A 19,121-nucleotide genomic window follows, 5' to 3' on the forward strand; every position below is an offset into this window, starting at 1 on the left:
AAATGTCATGCAGCTGTATAATGCCTTTGTGCATGGATACAGCAGATTACACTATTTCAAAATTTTGGAAAATTTTTCAAATTATTCAATTATAAGATCATTATTTGACCTATTCTATATACTTTGTTAACTACTTTAAGTTAGTGGCTGGGGTATTTTTAGTTTATTTGTTACAGAAGTGCATTTTATGTACATATGCATAATAAAATAGGTATAGTACATTAGTCATTAGAATAGAACCTTATGAATATTATTACCCACACATGAGTCGTTTCCCAGTGTTGAGCTTTATTGAGGTAGACTTCCTGTTTGCTGCTTACTACATCCTCTCACCCTGACATGAATAGTCATCTTATTTCTATTAACCAGTTCCACTGCCAGGGATCAAGTAACATTAGCTTAGTCTTGAACTTATCAGGCAACAAATCTAAATCTTCACTGATGACAAAAGAAATCTATAAATAAGATAAATCATGTTATGATATATAAAAGTAACCAACTAAGCTATTTATTTGCTTGCTGTATTAAAGACAGACATGTTCCCAGTTGCTATTTTTGCCGTTTATCTAGTGGCTTTTCCTCAGGAAGCTCAGAGAGACAGGCACCTCCCATCACACTCCCAGTCTCAACGCCACTATATCACACTCTCTACTGCTTTACATGCATTTCTGACAAAGGCTGTGTTCAACCTGTTAAACTTTGTAACAATTATTTATATTTCTCACATTAAGTCTACGCATTAATTTGACCTTTAATCTGTAGGGACCTGAGCTTCAGTAAGATAGCAATAAATCATGTGGAAAATATGAGTGCTGGTAAGTGTTTTTTTAAATTATAAAATCACTGTTTTTTGCCATACTTAACAAGTTACTATATTTAGTATATTTCTTTTTCTTTTTTTTTTTCTTTTCTTTTTTTTTTTTTTTCTCGAATTTTCATTTTCTAATTTTTCATTCAGTTTATGGGAATGTTAGCTAATGGTTTTACTTTTAAGAATGATGTCTGTTTCTACAAAGTATCATGTAAATGTACAACACTGTGCCAAACTTTATCTATGTACAACTGCTTATAGCAAAGGCTTAATAACATGGATAAAAGTGATACATAAAAAGAGTGACTTATTGAGATTTTATAGGATTTGGTTTTGACCGTGTTATGTTTTGTTGTTTTTGAATCTACTTTTTTAAACCAAATATTAAATAAAGATTTTAGTAAAACTTTGAAGTAGCAGCATTTGTTAATTAGTAATCTGACTTTAATGAAACAAATTTAAATCTAAATTTTTAGATTTGGGTACTAACAAGCGTGTAGCTTTGAGGATACGTTCAAATTTAATACAAAATGTTGAGTTTGATCTGAGGAATTCTGTGTTTGTTTATAACACTGCCTAAGCAATGCCTGAATTGTCTCCTGTACATTTTAGAATTGCTGGAGCATTACATGAATCCCAAGTCCCAGATCCAAGCCCGGTGTCTTCCCAATGGGCAGTTTGCTCAGCCAGTGCCTGAAAAGTGCTGCCAGAATCAAAGATGTAAACCATCTATTTTCTCCAAAGCAAGATCAAGCCCAAAGCAGGGCCACGGTTTAAATAATTACTTAAAGAGACACACTAAACAAACCCTAAAGCTTGCTAAAGCAGAACAGCACCTACTGAAGAACCATAGGAAGGAGGTATGGACACAATGGGAGGAGTCACGACTGACAGAGGATGTGGAACAAAAACCATGGAAAGACATAAAATGTAAAGAGGGGTTTATGCAATGGAAGGAGTTTGCACAAGCAGATCAGGAAGAAAAGGACAGTATCCTAGAACAGTTGGGTTGTGGGGAGGAGCTGGCACAGGGGAATGGCTTAGATTGGAAGATGGGTTTAGAACAGAGGGACGTATTTCATTTCCATAAAGGACAAGGCTCAGTGAAGCTTCTTGCCTACAGTAAATTGGAGGAGAAAATGCAAGAAGTGGAGGGACTGTTATGTATGGAACAGGAAGGGAAGGAAGTCAGTGTGAATGGTAAAACAAGATCAATTGTGACACCTGTTGATTCCATGCTCTCATCTACATACTCATCTCATAAGCAATTAGTGCACAAAGATAGAATAAATAGAAACAAATCTCTGGCACCAGTAATGTTGTCTGACAAAACATATAATAATGATGTGTTCACTGAACAAAAATTTCTAAATGGATTTAGCCCTAATAATATGTACATAAATGAACTGAACACAGATGCTTTGACCCCAGATCCAACTGATATAGTCACCATGTTTCCCGAGGTGTGTGATGCAGGAGAGGCCTTAGCAGATGCTGATGGCTTTTCAGACTGTGATCTCCTTGAACATATTGAGTCCTATTGGAAGTCAGGGATTAAAGATGTGGGTGACTGTGGAGAGACAGTAATGATGTCTGTGGAAGAGGAGTCAAAGAATTCTTGTGGATCACTATGTACTTTTGGCAAGGAGAGAAGTAAAGTGGTAGAGGAACAGGAACAAAAGAGGCAGGTGAAAAATCTTTCATTGATTAGAAATTCTCATTCAGAGCCAACAGTTTATCCAAAATCCGAGAAAGAAGCTGAAATACTGTCTGAATTTTCTGGTCATTGCTTCACTTCATTTTGCTCATCTGAGCCTGAAGTGACCTCACATGAAGTAGAAAGCACAGAGACAAGACAAACGCATGAAAATGCTCAGGATGGGTCAGAAACTGAAAAATCTGAGTTTAAAGCAGGTGACTGCAATACACCTTCTATACCAAGTGTCTCTTCCATTGTCTCTCTACAACCTGAAGAGCAAAAGTCACAGCAGATGCACGAGTACCATCATGATGGACAAGAGTTAGAAAGCGCAGACATTCTATGTAATAAGACAGTTATGGCAACAAAGATGTTAGAAGAGCATGTCTATGAAGAAACTGAGCCAAAGATCCAAACCAATGACTTTTTGCAGACCAGGAAGTATTTAATGACGCGTTCCATATCTGTGGAAACCCCCAGACTGGATCCATTGAGTACCACAATATCCGGAAAAGGACGTTTAATGCTACACCCACAGTCATACTACACACGACATAATTACCTTGGAGATAGTTTGCCTGCTTTGACAGGTTCTTTAGGATGTCTCTCTCCAGGACGTTCATGCTCCCCTGCTGTTGACATACCACCTCCTTTTGAGCTGTCTTCTATCACAAGGCGTCCAATCCGAAAGAGTACACCTGCTCTGCAAAGTGATGTGACTGCCTGCAATAGGAAACTTGACATTGGCCTTAAACGTTACTTCTTACCATTACGGTTTTTGAGGAAACCTGAAAGAAGGACAGATAGTCGCTCCATGTCATCTAGGTCCTCTTCAGAGTCAAGTCCACAGGGCTCTTGCCGGAAGTTAAATTTAATAAGACAATGCACAGAAAGCCCTGAGCTTCACAGAGCACATGGCCGTTCGGTGCCATCATCCCCATCTTCTCTTCGTTTACACAAGGACATGGACAGGCAAGGTGTGAGCACTGCTTTGGATAACAATTTTGGCTCAGCTAGTCCCAACACATGGGATATGTTAAGAGTGGAGTCAGATGATTTGATCCACTCCCTTTTTATACAGCCTTTACCCCTTTCCAAACCTCGTTCTTTCTCTTCCCCCAATGTGGACTCGTCAATTTATGAGAATGTTTTAAACACAAGTCCACACTATGAAAATGTGCAGGTCCGCCTCTTATCACCATCCAGTCAGAATCAACGAATCCAGAGTTCAGTCAATGATACTGATGGTTATGTGGATATGAGCAGCCTACCTAGCTTTCAGTGCAAAAGCTCAGAAAATGAGCAAGAGACAGAGAGGTATGTTTCTATGCTTTTTAACTTTTACAGACATGAAAATATTTTTTGTTCAAATTTAGTCCAAACTTTAATGGCAATTGTGATTAGGTTCCATAGTTGCAACAGAAATTCGTTCATAATATTAGCGGGAAACATTTGTGGTCAGGAGCCAAGGGAGCAAGACTGGCCATACTCTCTATGTGGAAGGGATTGTATATTCTTTCCCCTGTCTATAAATAGTCGATTATGGGTATCTGTTAGCGCATGTATGTGGAAGAATAGAGATAGTGCTTCCCCCTGTGTGTGTTACGCTGCCCTGTGATGCAGCATGAGCAGCAGTTTGAAAAGATGCAGTGGGCTGGCTTCACTTGTTTTGGCGAAAACACGTGTTAGCGTTTACCCTCCCTGGTTGGTAGCTCTATGATAGTTGGTGGGTGGGAGCAAGCAGATAATCAACACAGGGAGAAAATGGGGGAAAGATTCATGAATATCCTGGTATTTTGGTCAATCAGTTAGTCAAATTTGTGTGCATGTATTTAAATACTTCCAGCTGTGTGTGTTGACAGTCTTTTCTGTTTTTTAGTGCTTACACAATTTGCTCGCCTATGGTGAGGTCAGATGGAACGGTAAGCGTATCTGTAGGTGTTGGGTATACAAAAGAAGAGGAGAAAAGAGCATCTGAAAGACTGGTAAGCCCTGTATAGCAGTCTGTATGTGAGTCTCAGCCTATATTTGGGTCTGTGTATTAAAACATGAATTTTACAGAGTGCATTTTTTTCTGATTTCAGACTGTTAATTGTTCTAGAGCATTTTACACTGTGAAAGAGATGCTGGATAGTGAGACACAGTGAGTGCAGTTATTTTAACAATTCAACATATGAACAACTTTAAACAATAAATCTCTTTTTATTAGAAGTAAAAAAAATTGGCTCTAGGAAATGTGGTATAGTATGAAAACAGAAAATGGCCAGTCCTGTAAAGAGTACACTTGTAGCCTACACTTTGCGTTTATATGCAAATAATAGAGTTTACCGAATTAAGGCAACACTGCAAATACAGAACAGATACAGTAGGTTACAATATGCCGAGTCGACAAGCAGCTTAAGGGATGAACCTGCTGAACTGTAGCTGGTAGTTATTTGGATATCGAATTTGTTGAATTTTATGGACCGAAGGAATAATACAGCCAACAAAACAAAAGAAGTGGAAAAGAGTGCTGTCATTGACTTACAGGTAAATAAAAAGGTCTTATGTGTGGAAACCTGTGGAAACAAACATTAGATTTATTCCACTTTGATTTGATTGTTGTACAAACATATTGACTGAAGTAAAATGCAAAAAAGTGCATAATTCTGTATTTCTTTTTTGAATGTTTTTTTTTTACCTTGGTTTACTTACCTAAAATTCTTATTGTGGTTAAATGAAACTTGTATCTTTCTATCTTTTTCTTTTTTTTAAGGCACATAAAGACTTTAAAGCTTCTAAATGAGGTATGTACTTTGTGCATACTGTATACTAATTCTACACTAGTGTATCATGGATATGGTCAAATGGTTCAAATGTGAGCAGAGCGAGTAGACCTCTAGTTTATGTGCATTTAGAGTATTTTATTGCATCAATGGACAAAACATTATCATCCTTACCAGATTATTTCAAATTTATAACAAATAATGTGCCTTGTGAGAGTCACTGGAATTTGCAAAGTTAATCTGTGTTCTTCTACTACAGACTGTATCCGCAGATGAGCAGCTGATGAGTCTTTGGAATGATTTACCTGCAATTTCTTCACTCCACCAAGACCTCCACACCCAACTGGAAAGCCGCATTAAAGAATGGTGAGAAACAGAATTCGCAAATCCACACATACATGTCACATCAATTCTTATGTATATTTTTCTTCTCTTATTCACTCCATGCTTTTTTTCTTTCACAGGAATCAGAAGGAAGGTATTGCTGACATCCTTTTGGCCAAGAAATCAGAATTTTCAGTTTTCACTTCCTTTATTAGCCAGCATGACTCCAAAGTGAGGACTATGGAGCAGATGGAGAACACAGTAAGATATCACACATGTCTTTAGTTCTGCTGCACTTGTAACAAAACTCTGCCAAAACCAGGGCCCACTGACTACAGACGACTTGGGGATTGTCTGTGTACAGTATATGGCTACAGTATATACTGTATATGGACTTAATAATATTGCAGATATCAGGCCAGTGATAGAAATAGATCAAAAGCTTTTATGTGGACTTTTGTGGAATAATTTTAAATAACATGGTCATTAAGAGGGGGCATGGTGGCTTAGTGGTTAGCACGTTCGCCTCACACCTCCAGGGCTGGGGTTCGATTCCCGCCTCTGCCTTGTGTGTGTGGAGTTTGCATGTTCTCCCCGTGCCTCGGGGGTTTCCTCCGGGTACTCCGGTTTCCTCCCCCGGTCCAAAGACATGCATGGTAGGTTGATTGGCATCTCTGGAAAATTGTCCATAGTGTGTGAGTGCGTGAGTGAATGACAGTGTGTGTGTGCCCTACGATGGGTTGGCACTCCGTCCAGGGTGTATCCTGCCTTGATGCCCGATGACGCCTGAGATAGGCACAGGATCCCCGTGACCCGAGGTAGTTCGGATAAGCGGTAGAAGATGAGTGAGTGAGTGAGTGAGTGGTCACTAAGGTTTATATTTCTCCATGCACAGGATGAATTTGGTAAGAAATAGACATAATATCCCTCTATTAATTAATTAGTTTATTTATTTGTTTGCACTTTGTTTATTCATTTGATTAGTTTATTTTTTGTGTAGTGCTTATATCAGTGGACATCGTCACAATGCAGTTTTACATATATATAATGGTAAAAGTATATATAAATGTTTCATTATTTAAACATTTTGTAAATCTCCACTGTTGATTTTTGCATCCAGACAAAAACTGTATTTTGAGAGATGTCCCTCTGTCCCCAGTGAAACCAGTAAACAACTAGCCTTTTTTTAATTGGGAGAAAAAGCCCATATTGCACTATTGTAACTCATGCAGTAATGCCAAACACAGTAATCAATGTTACCTCGAAGCATTAAATACAATGTAGATGTATTTGGATATGTAACAAGGCACATAGGTTATTGTTGCTTTGTAGGCCATTTAAGATTCCCTTTATTTATGAATTTTAGTAGCTCAGTGTCTCTGTCTTGCAGCAGCTGGACATCAGTGCTCTCAAGCAGCAGTTACTGCAAGTGATAATGCGAGTCCTACAATACAGCATGCTTCTAACAGGTAACATATTAAACTCAGCAGCTCTGCTTGTCCAAATTTGCATTAGACATTACACACATTCCACATCAGTTAGAATTGAACTGTCCACCAGCAAGACATCCAATGCTACAAAAGACCTATTGTGTCCCAACTGTATCCTACACCAATGTAACATTTACTTCTGTTTCCTCTTTCATTATGGATTAACCTTTGCTTTATCAAAAACCAACTCAAAATGAAAAGTTAAAAAAAATAAAGTGTGTGTGTGTGTGTGTGTGTGTGTGTGTGTGTGTGTGTGTGTGTGTTTCTAATAATCTTTACTAGATTACAAAATTAATCTCTCAAAAGGCTCCAGAGAATATGAGGATACACAAGGTAGGCAACATGAACCCATGCCTGTATTACATCACATTAATTAAAATAATTCATGGATTTATAAAACATTAAATCTTATTAAACATACATCTGTGTTTTGTATATCTACCAATAATATTAATTAAATGCCTTATGTTTTATTATTTTTGTGGTAGCCAATTTCTCTCTTCTCTTAGTAATATGAAGGTCATTTTCCTCTTATCTCTTAGTTTCTGTTTGACTGAATAGGAGTACTAAAATAGCTCATGTCCTGGTTTCACTCCCATGTAGTGTTTAAACCATGGGGGATGCAAACCTTTACAAAGATACATATTGAAATCTAATCATTTTTATTTTACATTTTTTGTCTCAGCTGCTATGGTGATGGTCTCAGATGTTGCTGCTCAGGCAAAGGACAGCCTCAAGAATGGAGTAAGTTATATGCACTGGGTGTGTGAGACTAAGCCAGTGTCTGCTGTTTTGCAATGAAAATGGTACAATGGGGAAAAAAATCAAGGGGGCCATCAGTGTAAAAATATAAAAATTAGGATGAATTGGTAAATAATAACACGTCCCCAAAATCCACGTGTAAATGCATTATTTAAAAGAAAACATTTTATATACATTAGCAATGCTTACCTTTAGTGTAATAGGTCAGGACAAAAAAATGTGTGTACACAGAAGTATGCTCTGTGTTGTCTCAGGCAGATCTTCTGCGTCTGGTCAATATCGAGCACAGTGTTCAGGGATTAACGAACCTGCTTCAGCCTGGGAGGGTGAGAGACCATATTAACTTCTTATACAATGCATCTGGTTAAAAGCTTATTGATGATTTCAACCTGTGTGTGTGTTTAGGTGTTTGTGAAAGAGGGAACCCTGATGAAGGTCAGCAGGAAGTGCAAACAGCCACGACACCTATTCTTGGTTTGTCACGTTATTTATTATGGATTTGTGCTAAAGCCTTTACGGCCCTTTACTATTTCAGTCACAAATGACAACATATTTGTCAACAAAGGATTTTTTATTCAGCCCTATTGTCTGTTGCTCTGCTTTTCCCACACCCCCACATGGTGATGTCCTTGTTATTTTAGAATTGGATTTCCTGGCAGGATGTTTTTTGCTCAGAACTCTGTGTTGTTTGTGAAAAAGAGAGAGACAAACTTTTAGCACACAATCTTCAGACCTTCAGAGTCTGTAATCTAAAATGTGAAAATTTTGGTTCATTTTTAATTACACAGAATAATTATGTTTGTAATCAATCTGTGTATTCTAATGTCAGTCTATTTCTAATAAGAAAACTGTATAGAAAACTATACAGTTTTCTTAGAGGTACTGAATGTTATAGAATAAAGGTCTACATGTGCAGCTCGTCATTGCTAACATACCCACATACACAGTCTGTTTCGTTGATAATGAAGAGTCAAGTAGAATGATAGAAATTGTAAATCAGAAATATCCTTTACATAGTGACTGAAAGTGAAGTTACAGGGCTAAATCTCTGGTACAGTCCCATGGTGTGGGGTTAATTTCTGTAAAAATTATCATTTTAGACAGCAGTGAAAGAATAGCATTGTCTATAAAATTCAACAAGGTGACATATAAATGACGTATTTGTGACATATATATGCAAGCACGTTCAAGGGCAGGAGTGTATTTGATCTGGTCCTAGTGTGATACACATATCTTTTTATTATTATTATTATTATTATTATTATTATTATTATTATTATTATTATTATTTGAGTGTTGACCCTGGGTTTAGTATACAGTGACATAGAATGAAGATATACAATATACCGTATCTAACTGAGTAAAAACTGTATTCATGTCCTATATTATAGAAAAATTAAGCCATTCCCAAATACATTTTATACATGTGGGTTCCATAACAGAATTACTTCTAGTGAATATGCTACTTTTCTTGCCCTCTTGTGGTGAAAACTGTACAACACAGATACAGATCAAATCATTAAACCATTAAATTAACCTAAAAAGTGTTTTTTTCTTCTGTAAAAGTTACTATTTGCTGACATCACTTCTCTGTTTTGTTTTATTGCAGATGAGTGATATAATGCTTTACACGTACCCCCAGCAAGATGGCAAATACAGACTTATTAACACTCTGGCACTGACAGGAATGGAGGTAACATTCACAGTTGCTAGTAACTAATAAACTTATACTTTGCTTCTGTTGTGCTATTTACAGCCTTTGTCGTTGTTTATCTCCTCTTTCTGTGTGTGTCTCAGGTTACTAGACATTTGATTGAAAATACTGAGAATGCTTTAAAGATTGAAGTGAAAGACATTAGTATCACACTGTTAGCAAGGTAAGATGCACCCACCCACCCCCACTCTATCTATCTCTGTATATATCTTTCTCATACTAACCGTCCTGCATGAATTTTGTGTATATGCTCTTTTTTGCAGCTCTTCTATTGAGAGGGATGATTGGTTTGTTACTCTGAATCGAACAGTAGCTGATCTTGGCTCGTTATTGATAGAACCTCCAAGTTGTTTTGAGGTAAAATACTTAAGACAGGTTACTTAATAGTTAAAAATGGAATACGTGTTGGTGAAGAGTTCAAGAACAGTATAAAGCCATATCTCTATGGCTTTTAATATATAGTCAAAATATAATTACACACATATAAAATATGACCCTGGAGTTTGGTTGTACCCTTGTTTTATGTTCATGTCTAAAAAAAAATAAATCTGTACAGAAGAAGGGTGTAAAATTTTTAAAGTTAGTGGGCTGCAAAAAGCTACAAAAAATGGTTTTTATTATTATACTCAAGTGCCTAGGAGTATGAAACATTCTGCATGATCTATTTGTGGGCATTACAAAAAAAAAAGCTTTTTTTCTATCTAAACATGCTATATTTACTGAAATGTTTTCCAAAAGCATAAACTCCTCAGGTATCATAACAGATGGCTGTTGTAGAAAACTAAAATGTTCATGTTGTCCAAGTTTTTGCCAATTAGCACTTAGCAACTCTGTTTTCTGTTGGCTGGATGTGTGAAAGGCCGTTATCACACCTCACAATTACAAAAAAACTCTATGCACACACTCTATTTGCATAACACAATTTTATTTATCACCAGAGATCATTTTAATTTTCATACAGTCTGGAAAGTGATCTGATTTGTCTGATTGACCACAGAGGTGTACATGATACCTGACCACAGAAATATATGCAGAATATCAACAGTGCATTTTTTTTTTTAACTTGCCAAGGTTTTGTGCACTTGAAGGTGCTACGGTGGTAATGGCTCATTGAATATAGTGTGGGAAGAGTGACACCCACTCACTAACAGCTACTGTCCAAGCTTTTAAAGGCATAAATGATACAGCAGTGAGTACCTTACAGTTGCCTTACTAATACCCACTGCTGTGTTAAAATGACAAAGACACTTAAAATTACAGAAATGTTTACAAAAATGGAACTGTGGGTGAAAAAAGTTTTAACAGACGAGAAATAATTATTGAGGCTTCTCTAGCATTACATTAGGTCTGGAGACACTGAAAAGGGGTTTATGGTTTGTTTTTATTTGTTTTGTGGTGGAAATCTCCATCAGCTGTGTGCTCCCTTGTTCAGGAGTCAGATCACTAATCGGAGAACCAGTCATTTCAAGGCTGTCTCATTCACACAATCCTTTGAGTATACTAGAACGTTTGTCTCTGAAAAATCCCATAATGAACTGCAAAAATCAGAGAGCATCAATGCTCATTTTGTTCCCTTTCACACCGAGCTACACCTGGTAAAGCTAGGATATGACAAAGATGAAGAATCCCAGATTAATCTTTTTTGGCTTATGCAACAAGTATATATATATATAAAGAACAATATATATTGTGCTTACTGTCAGTGATAAGAGCATCTCTAAAGATATAACATTATAAAACATAAAAATTAGCAATAAATTAGCAAGAAATATTAAATATTTCTTTATTTTGGACATTTGATTGCAATCTAGCTGCAATTGACAGTGAAATAAGGAAATAAGGCTGTAAGTTATTGTAAGCCTATATTTGTCTTACAGTTAGACTCTTATGTCTTATATAGCTTTTTTCTAGCACAATGTGCTAACATTTGGTATGAATGTACTCTGGCACATTTTGTATGCTTGCACTAAATCATTGAGATTATTATTAACAAGTGAGACTAGAATTCTTATTTTCTTCTTTAGGTTAGAGAGAAGTCAGGGGTGTGTCTCGGGGAGAACGCTCCACCTCTGGTTTCCGTTTCTCAGGTAGCAGTGTGTATGAACTGCCCCGTCCATTTCAGCCTCACACACCGAAGGCATCACTGTCATGCCTGTGGCAAGGTAATTACACACACAAAAGTACACACACACCTCAAGGATGTAGTTAACCAGATGGATTTATCATAGTCTTTACACATCATTTGTCACAGGTTGTGTGCAGAGACTGCTGTAGAAACAAAGTCCCTCTGAAATATATGAAGAACAGACGAGCCAAAGTGTGCGATAAGTGCTACAGTGAGCTTTGCAAAAATGGCAAGTTCTTGTGTGTGCTTTATTCATTCATTCATTCATTCATTTTCTACCGCTTATCCGAACTACCTCGGGTCACGGGGAGCCTGTGCCTATCTCAGGCGTCATCGGGCATCAAGGCAGGATACACCCTGGACGGAGTGCCAACCCATCGCAGGGCACACACACACTCTCATTCACTCACACAATCACACACTACGGACAATTTTCCAGAGTTGCCAATCAACCTACCATGCATGTCTTTGGACCGGGGGAGGAAACCGGAGTACCCGGAGGAAACCCCCAAAGCACGGGGAGAACATGCAAACTCCACACACACAAGGTGGAGGCGGGAATCGAACCCCGACCCTGGAGGTGCGAGGCGAACGTGCTAACCACTAAGCCACCGTGCCACAGTGTGTGCTTTAGTGAATAAAAAAATCTAAAGTGAAGCATTATATGAAAGCATGTCAGGGTTTAACAGGTGTAGTGGCATATTGAAGGCTTTCATGCTCAGCCTATTGTTGTTGGATCTCTGATATATAAAGTGAGCTTGAATTTTAAAATTCTTAACTTTTTACCCAAATATATGTATTCAGAAGGTGATGCTTCTGTGCTAATGGGAAGCTCCAGTCGGCCACTCTCTACCGTTTTTCAGAACATTCACCCATCCAGTCTGTGGAGGAGCCGCAAAGGACACTTATCCTTCAATCAGGTAACTGTGCACATCAAATCTGTATTTAATTCTGTTCACACACACACTTTTATGCTCAGAATTAAAATAAGAGTTATATTTCATCTGATGAAAACCTATTTTAATTTGTCACACATGCAGTTATATACAGTATTCAGTTTATATTTTCGAATTAAATATGAATGAATATAAATAATAGATAAAAAAAGAATAAGAATGAATATAAATAATAGATTAAAAAAGTATAATAATAAAAAAGAAAATAATTTAAAAAAAAATAGAGGTAACAGAATACTAACATATCTAAGTGCCATTGAAATTTCAGTAGCTTGGTAGTAAGTAGTTAGATCATGTTAATTCAAACATGTTTTTAGCTACATAGCAATCTAGCTATCTAGAAAGCATGCCTTACACAAAAGCCAAAGCCAAAAAGATCCTGTGTTATTCCTGGCCAAGTTTTTTGTTTTTGCTTTGATTTTTCAAAGTTTGATGTCTCAAACTATAACACAATGTATATTCCCTAGTGTGCTGCATCATCTGGCATGTTCCTGGATGTACCAGAGTGCATTCTTACACATCATACAATGTCCTAACTGCATAGTGTCATGGTTTCTCTTTATATTTGTCCTTTTTGGATGCTTTGACTCTGCTGGTTATGTTAGTAAATAATATTTGTCTTCTAGACAGTACTCCAGAAGACATTTGGACATTTAGCTTTCTATTCTGTGTACGTTGCCTTTTTTTGGGTTATGAGGCCTGTTAACCTTGGCATTATTTATAAGCTATAGCAGCTCTTATTACATTTAACAAAACTTATCTATAGCTACTGAATTGACATCTTAAGGTTAATACAGCTTTTCTTCCGTAAACCATGGAAAAACATGGCTAAATAGTCTAACTTGTTTTGTTTGCTAATGGCTAATGCCATGTTTGCACAGGTTGGATGCTGAGCGGTGAAATGCTGCATTTTCCATAGGCTTTGAATCATATCATTTTCAACATTACCAAATGGTTTCCTTTAAAGCATTTAATAAAGTAAAGCAAAGCTTTACTATTGCTTCCTGTGCATTTGTAAGTTGTAGTTTTGATTAGCTATTTTTCCAGGGTTAAATCTATTACTCAGTAACAGTGATTAAAAAATAAACAAAGCAAAAATCTTTCATTGTATATTTAGGAGATCCCGTGTTTGAATGTCCATGTCACAGCTATTAATAGTTTGGAGGCAAAAGAGGAAAATTGGGTTTGCTCTCTAGGAAGGTTGATGGTGTCCTCTCTTTCCTCTGTCAATCACAACAGCACTAACCAGTCATGGTACCTGTGATCTCCTGTAGGCAGAAGAGGGAAGATAGTTATTTACTTTGTGTGTAGCAGTAGTTTAAAATTAGTTGGGTTTTAGTTGGGTTTTAAGTAAGAGAACAATAAAGTGCAATTTTATCTTTCAGAAAGTCTTTTTTTTACATTGTGCAGGTGACAGATTCTGAGGGTGAGATGAGTGGGACTCTGCAGAGGAGTCGAAATAGCAAACGAAGCTGGAAGAGCCTGTGGTTTCTTCTCAAAGATAAAGTCCTTTATACATATCCACAGCCTGAGGTAAAATGCACATGCACATTTAGAATTCAGTTACCTAAATAATGAAATAATAAAATGTAGAGGAAAATATTTCATCTAAAACTGTATGTATCTCTCATTTTCTCTCTCTCACTTACTCTTTACCTCTCTTATTAGGAGAGGGTTGCGTGTGAGTCCCTTCCTCTGCTAGGTTTCTCAGTAAAGTCTGAGAATGAAGGAGAGAGCAGTGTGTTTCAGCTCTACCACCACACTACACTCTATTACACATTTAAAGCTCAGGATACACACACAGCACAGAGGTAAAACACACATCACTTTATGCAGATATAGCAGAATGTGCCAATCACACATATTAATTGTATCTGTGTACTGTTTCTAAGATGGGTGAGTGCCATGGAAGAGGCTACAGTCCTATAGTAGCTGCCAGAGCCATACTATGAAGACAAATCCATCGGAAGATGAACAATTTCTTTCCGTCCAAAGATGAACTAATATCCAGAGTTTTCGTTCAGATTAACACTGAGGCATATATTTTTTTTAGCAAAGAAGGCACAAAAACGAGAAACACTGTCATAATTTCCTAATGCACTTACATTAACATTGATGTATTAAGATTGTATTTGCTTCTGAGGAACAAAATGTATAGTTTTGATTGTATAAATTTACTGCTAAACATCTAACCAGAGGTTTGTCAAGACAAATTAAGTACTGATGATTCTGCGTGGCTCAGACGTGACTGATTAGCTACTATTTGCCAGTTATTTCCAAACACAGAACCACATCTGGAAGATGCACATATGGCTATATCTATATATGATTACTATTAATTGGTTTCATTTGTTATGGTCTAATATTTATAAACGTAATTATTTCATGTTTTTATATTGTAGCAGTACCCGCTGCAGTTGAGCCTTTTGGATTGTCTATAATAATCACGTGCATGTGCAGATTGTCAAACCATTTATAAAAATTACAATAAAGATGATTTGTAAGCATAAGTGGTATATTCTCTGAGAAAATTGAGATTTTTTTGTTTTATTGTATGATTAATCCATAACAAGGAAAACACTCGACGGGAAAATAGGCCAGTTCATCACAGGGCATCATGTACACACACAAACAGATACAGACACACACACATACACACACCAATTCTCACACCGACAATCACATCCAGATCCAGTTGTTGACAGAACTTTTTAAAATTTTCTTCAGAAGTGAAATCATATACGTATGAAAGTTGGAGGCTATTTATTGTGTGGTTTCAGTCTGAATTTCTTTTACCATTTAGTTCTGAAATAATTCAGGTTTAAATATCAGTCTGGTTTACAACATGGTTAGAAGTAAAGGCTTTTTCTAGCAGTGTTTTTTTTTTATTGTACATATTCAGACCATGTCTTTGAAGTCTTCTTCTTCAGAAATAGATGGTACTTAGAGAATACAGGATTGTTGAGGGGTGGTGTTTGCACCCTTAGTGACGCAAATAGCACTTTAATTCCTATTATGTAATACAACTGGCACATGAAGTGGGACTATTCACAGCTCTATACTGTAGTGCCCTAAGCAACCTGTGGGAGGCAGGACACCACAAAGCCAAACCCATTTGATTTAAAAGTGTTTCTCCACATGACACTTTGCTGTGATCATTCATATGTAAAGTTATAATAGTAACTTTCACTACCGGTCCTCTGGTGTCTATGCATGTTATTTATATAAAGCATTTTTTAATTAAACATCTGTACTGGATGTAATTAAAAATACTATTTAAAAGAAGGAGAATTGGGAGTGTGAGAAGAGGCAGGGCAGTGCTGTCCTGTTTCTTAGTTCCCATGAGATTATCTGACCCAGAATGGAGGGATAAAAAAGGGGTGAAAGAAGAGGTTTTTTTTCTGAGTACCTGAAAGTTATGGACACCTTGCCCCAAATAAGGCACACATTCATCATTTTAACTCCCTCTGTACGTTCCACTTTTTCTCTTCTGCGTCACACTCTTATTCTGCTCAGTCTGTCGCCTCATTCCCTTTCAGCCTATCATCTTTTGCTCTGCCACATGCTCAGAGCTTAACTGTACTTCATGTCTCATTCAGTATGTCACTGTCAGTATGTGCTCAGAAGAAAGCATCACATTTTTATGGTTTGATGCTAGTATTAATTAGGCCAAGGGAATAAATGCACATTGGCTACAGATATAAAATGCATGCATATATGAATGTTTGTTAAACTTGAATTTAATTCTGTAGTTTTTTTATTTTTAATATAATATTATAATAATTAGTTGGAGTGGCGTAGTGCCTAGCACATCTGTAGTTGGAGTTTGATTCTTGTCTCCTGTGTACATTGACTTTGCATGTTCTCCCTGTACTTCAGGGATTTCCTCCAGGTATTCCAGTTTGCTTCCCCATTTGCAGGGTACACTGCATGGTACTCTGATTGTCATCTATAAATTGTCCAAAGTGTGCGAATACGTACATGTTTGTGCCCTTTCCCTGGGATATGTTTTTTGTTCCCCATGATCCTTTGTATGATAAGTGTTACAGAAAGGAAAGATAATATAATATATTTTCTAATAAAGTTGCTAATATATATGCTTCATTATAAAACTCTAAATTTTGTTTGAAAGGCAATGCAAAAATATATAAATGTATGGTGTTTGCTCCTAATTCAGGAACAAATACCACCTCTTGCCAATCCTGGATCATCTAAGTAGCAAGATATTTTTGAACAAGAGGACGTCAGAGACATGGTCTGAAAATGTGCATTGGAAAAAAAACACAGCTAAGGACAATGCTTCCATTTTCCACCAATGCATGCAGCCTGTAACTCAAAGTGTAATTTGAACCTGCCTTATTTCCTGTCAAAAAAGGTCAGAAGAAGTCATGTAAAAATTTGATGGAAACTGTACATTATTCATTTTAACCATTTTTTTAACCAGTAACCATTTTATTGCAATGAATCTGGAGCCTATTATTTACGACCACAGAGATGATGTACATTCATAATGGACACCTTTCACATTTACATACTCATTCACAAAATGGTCAATTTAGAGCCTTTTTTCCTACTATCATATTTTTGGGACATAGGAGGAAACCAGAGAACTTGGAGTAAACATAGGCAGACAAATGATCTGTTTGTTGCATGTATTAGGATCAATATACAAAAATCATTCCATGTTGGATTAATATTAGATTTATCACGTCATAGACTTGCTAACATACAGTATGTGTTTCATTATTCTGTATTTGGTCTTTTTTTTAAAAAAACTTGTATTGGAAATTTCTTAAAACCATTGAATATATATATGTGATTGTAAATGTCAAGGAGAACAGGCTAATGTGGTACACTTACAATATGTAATGAACATACAAAGCTTTGAGAATGATAGAAAATAGAAAGATTCAGGTGTGTTAGTTGTGGTGTGTATATTTTAGATGTGCAAGTATGTAAACCAAAAGGCATGTATGCACTTACATGGCAAATAAGTTCTGACAGGTTTAAATAAATGGAGGAGAACCGGAAAAAGTGTATATGTGTATGAGAGGGAGAGAGAGAGAGAGAGAGAGCGAGAGAGACAAAAAAGGAAATATAGGGAGGGCAGGATAGTTAGAACGACATTGTCCTGGCATTTCTGGGTCTTTAAAGTGCCTTATGTTCCTCTGCATTGCAGTACTGAGGGTTGTGTGTGTATTTTTTCTACAGGTAAAACCAAATTTGTCTCTCTAATCACTGTATTGTCAGTACCACATTGTAAGTGTAAGAACACCACACTACATGAAAATTGATAATCTTTGGGTTTTTGTAACACCAATTACAGGTACAGCTAAGACCAAACACCTGACCTGATTTTAAAGAAATAAATGTTATGACACAAACCTGCTACATGAAAGTATACTGGATATTTTGATAATTTAAATAATATTTTAATAATTTATTTTTCAAACTAATTTTCAAACTACTTTTCTGTAATTGTAAATCTAGGCACCTGGACTATGCTATTTTTTCTGTGTCCTGTCATGTGTGGAGACATCAACAGTTCTACTGAATGGTGGAAAACCTTTAAATATATATCTTTAACCTACCATATTGCATATAGCCATGTCCTGTTCTATTAACATTTTGAGGTTTTCATTCTAGTCATGTCTGACTTGTGCACAAAGAGTTTTTCCCAGCCTATTTTGATGTGACCCCTGGATAAATATGCCATTTCCTGTGGTTCAGTTTCAGCCTGAACATACAAGCATCATCTTTTAAATGTCAGTCAGATATTGGTGGCAAACATGTAACACTTTCTAAGAAGATGTTAACCTAATTTGGATTAGTTTCATTTAAATTCACCTGGATAGTCCATATGTAATTGACATGTTCTTTAGACCTCTTACATGTTATGTTTTAACACATTTGTACTGCATTATTCATTCATTTTTTCGTGTGCATTTCTTCACATAATGCACCTTGATTTTTTTTCATGTGATTATGTAATCAGGAGTGAAACATACATGTGAAAATGTGTATTTAATGTTTGAGTTTTCTGTAAAGGTTCTATGCATGCCCTTTAACAGAGGTCATGCTTGCAATGTCTCAGTTTTATTCTTAACACATACAGTATTCTGTGATTCAGACCTCTATTTGAGTCCTCTTTCAGAGACACTGAACCCTCTCTGGTTTGGAGGAGCGCTTTCCTGTCCTCATTTGGAGCAACTGAGAAGGGGAGCTGGCTTGATCTGTTGAGCATGCACAATATCAGAGACACCACTCATCAGTCCTGCACTAAATGTTTACACAATACTCCAAACTGTGTGTTGATGAATATGTGTTCAAGTTGGTCATTATATAATATTCAACATTTTAGTTACTATATATTAATCCTAGGTTCCATAAAAAACTGCCTATTATTATTTTCTTGAATGAGAAGGATCTAGGGCAATTTGAGCCAGGCATGCTTTTGACTCAATGTAAAGTTTTA

General features: G+C 36.6%; 1 protein-coding gene across 2 annotated transcripts; it reads left to right on the top strand.

The window, feature by feature from the left end:
* Positions 1-633: 633 nt before the first annotated feature.
* LOC132844430 (FYVE, RhoGEF and PH domain-containing protein 5-like) lies at positions 634-15,143 on the top strand. Of its 2 annotated transcripts, none has more exons than XM_060867872.1 (21): positions 634-815; positions 1,424-3,827; positions 4,390-4,495; positions 4,595-4,653; positions 5,266-5,296; positions 5,535-5,641; positions 5,740-5,860; positions 6,990-7,068; positions 7,372-7,422; positions 7,775-7,833; positions 8,106-8,177; positions 8,257-8,325; positions 9,461-9,544; positions 9,649-9,728; positions 9,829-9,922; positions 11,590-11,727; positions 11,817-11,919; positions 12,495-12,610; positions 14,057-14,179; positions 14,315-14,457; positions 14,539-15,143. In XM_060867872.1, the coding sequence occupies exons 1-21, from the start codon at positions 806-808 to the stop codon at positions 14,573-14,575; spliced, it is 4,086 nt and encodes a 1,361-aa protein (XP_060723855.1). In that variant the 5' UTR covers positions 634-805; the 3' UTR covers positions 14,576-15,143. The 2 variants fall into 2 exon arrangements, with proteins under 2 accessions (XP_060723855.1, XP_060723856.1); XM_060867873.1 differs by having other exon boundaries at positions 6,993-7,068.
* Positions 15,144-19,121: the final 3,978 nt, after the last annotated feature.

The sequence above is a fragment of the Tachysurus vachellii genome, chromosome 4, assembly GCF_030014155.1.
Source record: "Tachysurus vachellii isolate PV-2020 chromosome 4, HZAU_Pvac_v1, whole genome shotgun sequence".
NCBI lineage: Eukaryota > Metazoa > Chordata > Actinopteri > Siluriformes > Bagridae > Tachysurus > Tachysurus vachellii.

Bases quoted from the DNA above. Each gene is read 5' to 3' on its own strand.
- LOC132844430 (XM_060867872.1), top strand. The intron at 9,923-11,589 runs GTAAAATACTTA...TTTCTTCTTTAG, and splicing joins AACCTCCAAGTTGTTTTGAG to GTTAGAGAGAAGTCAGGGGT. The intron at 11,920-12,494 runs GCAAGTTCTTGT...ATATGTATTCAG, and splicing joins CAGTGAGCTTTGCAAAAATG to AAGGTGATGCTTCTGTGCTA.